Source organism: Papio anubis, chromosome 4, assembly GCF_008728515.1.
Source record: "Papio anubis isolate 15944 chromosome 4, Panubis1.0, whole genome shotgun sequence".
NCBI classification, from domain to species: domain Eukaryota; kingdom Metazoa; phylum Chordata; class Mammalia; order Primates; family Cercopithecidae; genus Papio; species Papio anubis.
The window spans coordinates 164,340,804-164,349,501 of NC_044979.1; the positions used below are offsets into that span (position 1 = coordinate 164,340,804).

The 8,698-nt window shown below is 42.2% G+C and overlaps 1 protein-coding gene across 4 annotated transcripts in view; it reads right to left on the reverse strand.

Moving 5' to 3' along the window:
* LTN1 (listerin E3 ubiquitin protein ligase 1) overlaps positions 1-4,038 on the reverse strand; it is a 66,565-nt gene extending 62,527 nt beyond the window's left edge. For all 4 annotated transcript variants that reach the window (XM_031665685.1, XM_017956490.3, XM_031665683.1 and 1 more), the window contains exon 1: positions 3,847-4,038. In XM_031665685.1, coding sequence (XP_031521545.1) covers positions 3,847-3,888 — 42 coding nt within the window. In that variant the 5' untranslated portion in view covers positions 3,889-4,038. The remainder of the gene's footprint in view (positions 1-3,846) is intronic.
* Between the last annotated feature and the right edge of the window lie 4,660 nt (positions 4,039-8,698).

Sequence of the window (8,698 nt, forward strand, 5' to 3'; positions counted from 1 at the left end):
GAACCCGGGAGGCAGAGGTTGCAGTGAGTCGAGATCGCACCATTGCACTCCAGCCTCAGCAAAAAGAATGAAACTCCATTTAAAACAAAAAGAAAAGAATAAAAGAATGGCTACTCCATAGGCAAAGCAGCTGTTCTCTATTTTTTCAGTTTATTAAAACGAATTAATTATTCAATTCACCTTTTTCAACATTGGTACATGAATAAAGAGCCACAAAGGAAGTAGTCAGTGAATTATAATTCTAAAAACTAAATATGATGACTCTAGGATATCAGAATTTTCTACAGTCTCATGTGTAAACAGTTTTATTACAAAACACAATAAAAAACTAATTATTGCTAAAATCTAAAGGAGTTGAGGCTGAAATAACAGAATTAAAAGTGATAACTAGGGGCAAAAGAGAAGGTATCAAATTTCCAGTCTCCAATTTAAGTAACTTGTTACTTTTAAATGCACTTTTTTAAATGTCTACTTTAAATTTAAAATATAGTTACTCTTATGATCTTTGTATGTTAAAAGCTACACCCATAGTTCAATAAAAATTAAGAAACAATTCTATTTATGGCACTTTTTTTTTTTTTTTTGGACTATGCCTACTTTTGTCTACATTCTTTCATGCCTACCTTCTGGAGGTATTTGTGGTGGCAATCCTGAGTCTACAGTTTAAAGACCAAACCAAGGAAGACTTACAAGATCTTTCACCATCTAACCTCAACTTTTCCCAGTCTTATCTCCTGCCGCTCTTTCCTTCCCTTGCCCCACTTCCTTCTCCCTTCTCCAAATTATGCTGTTATCATTCATGCCCTAGTACCAAATCAAATTCGAAGTTCTCTGAGGCAGGGCATGGTGGCTCATACCTGTAATCCCAGCACTTTGGGAGGCTGAGCAGACAGTTGGGCGGATCACTTCAGGCCAGGAGTTCGAGACCAGTCTAGCCAACATGGCAAAACCCTGTCTCTACTAAAAATACAAAAAATTAGCCGGGTGTGATGGTACACGCCTGTAATCCCAGCTACTTGAGAGGCTGAGGCAAGAAAATTGCTTGAACCTGGGAAGTGGAGGTTGCAGTGATCCGAGACACTGTCTCAAAAAAAAAAGTTATCTATGTGATGGCCTTTCGCAATTCGATCTTTATATAATCTTTTCTCTCTACCTGAAAACTCTTCCTTTCTTTTCATTGCCTGACAAACTCCTACTCATCTTTCAAACTCATGTTTGCAACACTTGCCTTCCTCCAGTGTCTTCCATTCTCCCACATTCTTTCTTCTAATATCTGCATCATAATTCTTTAATATATTATAATATTTGCTTACATATGTGTCTGTATCATCAAACTAATAGTTCAAGAACAGCGGACATCTGTCTATTATCTCTGAACACCTGAAATCCAGTATCAAAGTCTTCTACTGAAGACTTTGCCACATTAAAGTTAACATTCCAACTCCACAACTTCCTGGCTACATGAGCTTAGGCAAGCTAATTTCTCTAAACCTCAGTTTCATCACACTTAAAATGAGATATGAGTAATTAATTCATTACTTGGATTGTTTTCATAATTAAGCATAAGTTTTTAAATCACCATCGTAATAACTGATTCCAGCAAGAATCAAAGGGTGCTCAAACCATTAGGTGAAAGTTTGTGGAAGAACAGGACATTTCACAGTTTCAAACTAACATATTATTTGTTATTGGCCAATGGAAAAAGATAACTTTATAACGGACAACACCTTAACCAAGTAATTAAACAAATACCACCAATAAGGGGACAAATGGGTACGAAGTGCCCCGGTGTGATGCACTGAGAAAGTCTCATCATCTATGAAGAATTCCTTCTAAAAATTGTTTAGCCTGAATCTAATCATAAGGAAACAACTAGATGAATCTGAATTAATCAAACAAATGGCCCAGGCTCTTCCAAATGTTGTTTAAAAAGACACTCCTCTCCCCGCTTAAACAGTACTGAGAAACTGTCCAGATCAAATAAACCCAAATGGTAACTAAATGGAATGAGTGATCCTTGACTGGATCTCAAATGTTAAAATGGTTTATCTTTTTTAAAAAAAAGTACCAGCCTGGGCAACATGGCGAAACTGTCCCTACAAAAAATACAAAAATTAGCTAGCCATGATGGCCTGTGCCTGTAGTCCTAGCTACTGGAAAGGCTAAGCTACGAGGATCACTTGAACCCGAGAGGCGGAGATTGCAGTGAGCCCAGTTCACGCCTCTGCACTCCAGCCTGGGTAACACAGCGAGACTCTGTCCTGAAAAAAAAAAATAATTAGCCAGGAGTCATAGCTATTAAGGAGGCTGAGGTGGGAGGATCGATCTCTTGGGCCCAAGAAGTTGACACTGCAGTGGGCCATGATCATACCACCGCACTCCAGGTTTGGAGACAGAGCGACCCTGTCTTACAAAAAAAAAAAAAGAAAAGAAAAAAGAGAACATTATTGGGATAACTACAGAAGTCTAAATACAAGGCTGTATCCTGGATTACAGTATTACACAAAAGTCAAAGTTTCTGCATGCTATAACCATTATTATAATTGCTGCAGGCTAGAAAAATGGCATTGTTTTTAGAAGATACATGCTGATGTATTTAGGAGTTAAGAGTCCGGACTTCTGCAGCTAACTCTCATACAGTTCAGCAAAATACATAAATTAACAGAAAGAAAGCAAATGCAACCAAGTATTAGCAACTGGTGAATCTAGGTAGAGTATACGGGATGTCACTCTAACATTCTCGCAACTTTTCCTCGTAAGAACTTTTCAAATATAAAACATTGAGAAAATTTAAATAAAAAATATTAAATGAGGATGCAAGTAAAGTGCTTAGCACAGTAACACAATAGGTTGCTATAATTGCTAATACTGTTATTATCTTCCAAAACAGATTAAGTGACAGATCTAAGAAAATGTGACATTGAAATCACTAGAAATAACTATATCAGAAACAGGAAAAAAAGCATTCTCATAAAATTGGACTGTGCTATAATAAATCCAACACCATAAAAAAAATACCATTACAAAACCCCTCATCGTGTAGTTTTACACGAATCCACTTTAAGGTCGTCTTTAAACAAGTACTTAGTGAGCGCCTATCAGGTGCCAGTCTCTGTTCTAGGCTCCGAGGATAAAAACATTTACTTTCAAAATACTTACATCTTAGTGAACTAAGACAATAAATGTCATAAATACAATGGAGTTTAAAACAAAGTAGGAAGAACAGGGAGTGCGGAAGGGCTGCAAGAGTAAAGTTTGGAGCCTCCTAACTGAAGAGCATTGGGAGCCGGCCAGGTAAGGTCAAGGCACAGTGAAGAGATCAGTGTGGCTGGATGAAGTAAGCCAAGAGGAGGGAGTTGAAGATGGGACTGCAGATGGAAAGGGGTAACAGGCAGTCCAGAAACCAAATATACCATCCTAAGAGCTTTAGCTTAGAAGAAGCCCAAAGGAGAGGCACAATCAGCGGTAACCTCCACAGTGGGTTCACTTTAACATCCTCCCAACTCTCCTTCTTCCTAGCGCCGCCCTCCCCCAACCAAGCCTCTACCTCGGCCAGATCACCTTCCAGTGAACCTGACACATTATCATTTCTTCATGAATATTGTGGGTGTGTGCTCGGATGGAGACAGCTCTGGCATGGTACATCTTTTCTCTCACGATTCCCCAATCTGCTCAGAGATAACCCAAACCACCCTCAGGGACGCACACACAACAGAGAGGTCACACTCGACACGCAAAAGCACGCCTCCCCACAGCGGCGCTCCACACACCCTCCAGCAACGCGCTGGGCGGTGCCAGCCGCCTCGAAGCGAGGCTCCCGGGTCGACCGAGCCACCCCCCACTCACCCTCAGGTTCCCTTTAGTTCGCTGCTTGTTCTTCCCGCCCATGGTCGCGGTTGCAGCTGTATTCTGAGCACTCAGACCCCGGTTGACTCGTCCGGGACACAACTTCCGGCCACTGGCGCCGGAAGAGGACTCCCTGTAATAACTTCCCCCGGGCCCTTTTTCCGCCACCCACCCTGTCCATTTGCTGCCCCACTTCCGCTCCCGCCTCCCGCTGTGTCCCTGACCATCCGCCGCCGGAGACGTCACAGTTAAAGCCACGCCTGTCTGAGTGATGTCATTCCTGGCCAATAGCAAGCCAAGCATTGGACCGGTGGCGCCAAATCCTGTCTTCCCCGCTTCCAGAAGCTAGGTTTGTTCCTTGCTTAGCGGGTAGGAAACTGGCATGAACCACCAGAGGGGCAGTTCACATAAGGGTAGCAATAGAATGTTATGGTAGAGGCTGTGGGAAGATGGGAATGTGTTAGACTTCCAACATGATGCAATCATCAGTATCACCTGGGCGTTTGTTACAAAAGGCCAACTCGGGCCCCTTGGAACTCCTGAATCAGATCCTGAATTTTGACGGTATTCCCAAGTCTTGTTAAAATTTGATTACTGCTCTAGGCAATATTCTCTGTAAATCTACCCCCCGTCCCCTTTTATTCATATTGAAACTGTTATGTGCAGTTTAAAAGAGTATAATGTGGGAGTCTCTATTAAAATTTGAAATGTACGAATCCTGTGACCTAGTGATTGTACGACTCAGAATCGCACTAGAGAAACAAGTAAATGTATGCTTGTTATTGTTTCTTGTCCACGCAGTCACCCTTTTATACTCACTCCATGTTACTGGGGCGCTTCTGCTAGACTTCACCAACAGGGCGAACTAGAGGGAAACAAAGGCAAGAGGAAGAAGGGACTTGCTCCATTCTGTGAGCATCATGCCAGCAGCAGCTGCCTTTTACCGTGGGAGGAGCAATTGCTTTAGCCAGCAGGTGGTTTTAATCTCCATCCTTTTTCCAACAATCACAAATCAGCCTTATTGCACCCCTTACCGATCACAGCAGCAGTCAGTGCTCTCCTCGGAGATCTGAATTCTACCTTCTTGGAACCCCTCCCTTGAGCTCCTGAGATAGCCAATGTTTGAGCCACCTCCTCAGGAGTTTGAGCCCCAACACCGTGGGATCCCTTCTTTGAGCTCCAGAGATCCAGCAACAGCCAGCCATCACCCTCTCTACATTCTTCATAGGCCTGAACTAAGGTGTTCAGGGCCCTCCTCCAAGCTTTTAGGTTCTGATGACTCCAACCACTTCTTTTGTTCCATCCTTTCCTAGCTCTAAGAATGGTAGCTGCTACCTCCAGTGATTACCTGTTACCTTTTATAATTCCTTTTGACCAATTTCCCATATTGAAATATTTCTCAGTAACTAATGTGATTTCTGTTTTCCCGACTGGACCCTAATTTTAAAATGCACACAAAAGCCGGGTGTAGAGGCTCACGGGTGTAATCCCAGCACTTTGGGAGGCCGAGGCAGGTGGATCACCTGATGTCAGGTGTTCGAGACCAGCCTGGCCAACATGGCAAAACCCCGTCTCTATTAAAAATACAAAAATTAGGCCGGGCGCGGTGGCTCAAGCCTGTAATCCCAGCACTTTGGGAGGCCGAGGCGGGTGGATCACAAGGTCAGGAGATCGAGACTATCCTGGCTAACATGGTGAAACCCCGTCTCTACTAAAAATACAAAAAACTAGCCGGGCGCGGTAGCGGGCGCCTATAGTCCCAGCTACTTGGGAGGCTGAGGCGGGAGAATGGCGTGAACCCGGGGGGCGGAGCTTGCAGTGAGCCGAGATCGCGCCACTGCACTCCAGCCTGGGAGACACAGTGAGACTCCGTCTCAAAAAAAAAAAAAAAATACAAAAATTAGCTGGGCCTGATGGCAGGCACCTGTAATCCCAGGTACTTGGGAGGCTGAGGCACAAGAATCTCTCGAACCCGGGAGGCGAATGTTGCAGTGAGCTGAGATCGTGCCACTGCACTCCAGCCTGGGTGACAGAGCAGACTATCTCAAAAAAAAAAAAAAAAAAAAAAAAAGTCACACAAAGAGATGGATGTTCACAAAAACTTTATAATAGGAAGAAAATTGTAAGCAACCTATGCTTATATATTGGAGAATGGCTAAATAAATTATATGTATTCAATAGGCTATTAGGCAGCATTTAAGAAGAATTAGGTTTACCTGTACATATATAGGAAGAATTATAAGACACATTCTTAAGTAAAAAGCAAATACCAAGTAATATATACAGTATGATATCATTTGTGTTTTTAAAACCCACAACACAATAATATATATGTATTTATGCATATATATATTATATAAATACAGAGAATAGGCCGAGTGTGGTGGCTCACGTCTGTAATCGCAGCACTTGGGGAGGCTGAGGTGGGTGGATTACATCAGGAGTTCAAGACCAGCCTGGCCAACATGGTGAAACCCTGTCACAACTAAAATACAAAAATTAGCTGGGCATAGTGGCAGGCGGCTCTAATCCCAGCTACTAGGGAGGCTGAGGCAGGAGAATTGCTTGAACCCAGGAGATGGAGGTTACAGTGAGCCACGATCGCGCCTCTGCACTTCAGCCTGGGCAACAAAGTGAGATTCCATCTCAAATAATAATAATAATAATACAGAGAATAAAGATCTGCAAGAAAACATACCAGTCTGATCATTGTAGTTAATTTTTGTGGGAAAAAGTGGCAAGAAAAGAGATCAGGGTTATGAGTTACAGTCAAAAGAAATTAAGCCTTATCTGTAAGATTTTATTTTATACAAGGACAACATATTCCTGTATTAATTATATAATTAAAAATCAACTCAGGCTGGGCAAGATGACTGATGCCTATAATCCCAGCACTTTGGGAGGCCAAGGTGGGTGGATCACCTGAGGTCAGGAGTTCAAGACCAGCCTGGCCAACATGGTGAAACCCAGTCTCTACCAAAAATACAAAAACTAGCTAGGCACGATGGTGTGCACCTGTAATCCCAGCTACTCGGGAGGCTGAGGCAGGAGAATCACTTGAACTCAAGAGGTAGAGGTTGTACTGAGCTGAGGTCACACTACTGCACTTCAGCCTGAGCAACAAAGCAAGACACTGTCTCAAAAGAAAAAAAGAAAAAAGAAATGTCAATACTTTTAAGGCCAAGATTAGAAACTCTTCAGAAATCAGGTTGGGAGTTAAAAAAAAAAAAAAAAAAAAAGATTTGAAACTCTCCCTTCTTCATTCATGATTATTAATATTATAAATTATTGTTTTCACAGATTAAGAGTTATACAACAGAATTATAGCCTTTTTTCCCTAAGTAAATATTGGGCATGACTTACGATGCCTGATGTTAGAATAATCTTATCCATCCAGACAAGTTTCTGAGGAGGAAAATCAGACATCAAGCACTTAAAAATATATTTCCACATTCTATTTTATTTATTGACCCTCCATACCCAAGTACATTTGAAAAACATCACCATATCCTGTGGCTTTAAAAAATGGCACAGTTGGCTGAAATTCACATGACCTCCTGAGTCCAATCACATCAAATGTTTTTTTCTCAAAATTGAAAATTTTCTTTGCTCTTCTATTTTATCAAGCGTGCCACCAAAAAGAATGTCTTCTTGATGGTGAATTAAAATTTTCTTCCAGGTTATTTGTCTGAGTTGGAAAATAATTTTTTTTTAATTTTTTGAGATGGAGTCTTGCTGTGTCGCCCAGGCTGGACTGCAGTGGCACGTTCTCAGCTCACTGCAAGCTCCGCCTCCCAGGGTCACGCCATTTTCCTGCCTCAGCCTCCCAAGTAGCTGGGACTACAGGCGCCCGCCACTACGCCTGGCTGATTTTTTGTATTTTTTAGTAGAGACGGGGTTTCACCATGTTAGCCAGGATGGTCTCCATCTCCTGACCTCGTGATCCGCCCACCTTGGCCTCCCAAAGTACTGGGAATTACAGGTGTAAGCCACCGCACCCAGAGGAAAATAAATTTTCAGAGTAGACATTTTAAAAGTAAGATGTGTGGCCGGGCACGATGGCTCAAGCCTGTAATCCCAGCACTTTGGGAGGCCGAGATGGGTGGATCACGAGGTCAGGAGATGGAGACCATCCTGGCTAACACGGTGAAACTCCGTCTCTACTGAAAAATACAAAAAAAAACTAGCCGGGCGAGGTGGCGGGCGCCTGTAGTCCCAGCTACTCAGGAGGCTGAGGCAGGAGAATGGTGGGAACCCGGGAGGCGGAGCTTGCAGTGAGCTGAGATTGCGCCACTGCACTCCAGCCTGGGGGACAGAGCAAGACTCCATCTCAAAAAAATAAATAAATAAAATAAAATAATAAAAATAAAAAAATAAAAGTAAGATGTGTTCAGAAATATTAAAAGTAGTTTGATTTTTAACCCACCAATGCTAATAAAATAGAAATCTATTTTTATTTCATACAAATACATTTTATTGCCCAATATTATCCAGTTCATATCTCATTCCAGACTCATCTCTTTTGTCCTCATTTCCCTCATAAGTTTGGAAGAGTGGAAATGGCTGAACTTCTTAATCTATCAGTTTCAGGAAAGGAGACCCCAGATTTGTGATGGTTGGGTTGTCACTCTCAATGGGACTTTAACCACAAAACTTCTGGGAAAGTCCCTTTTTATGGGACTCAAAACATAAGCTAAGATGATGAGTCATATTTTGGAATCAAACTATATCTCAGAAACCATCTAGTGGCTTTAGAAATCAATGTAACATTTATCAAACACTTTCCAAGCTCTTGACCTATTAAGAGCCTATGTCTAGAAACAGCTAAGCAACTGGCGTAAGCTCCACAATA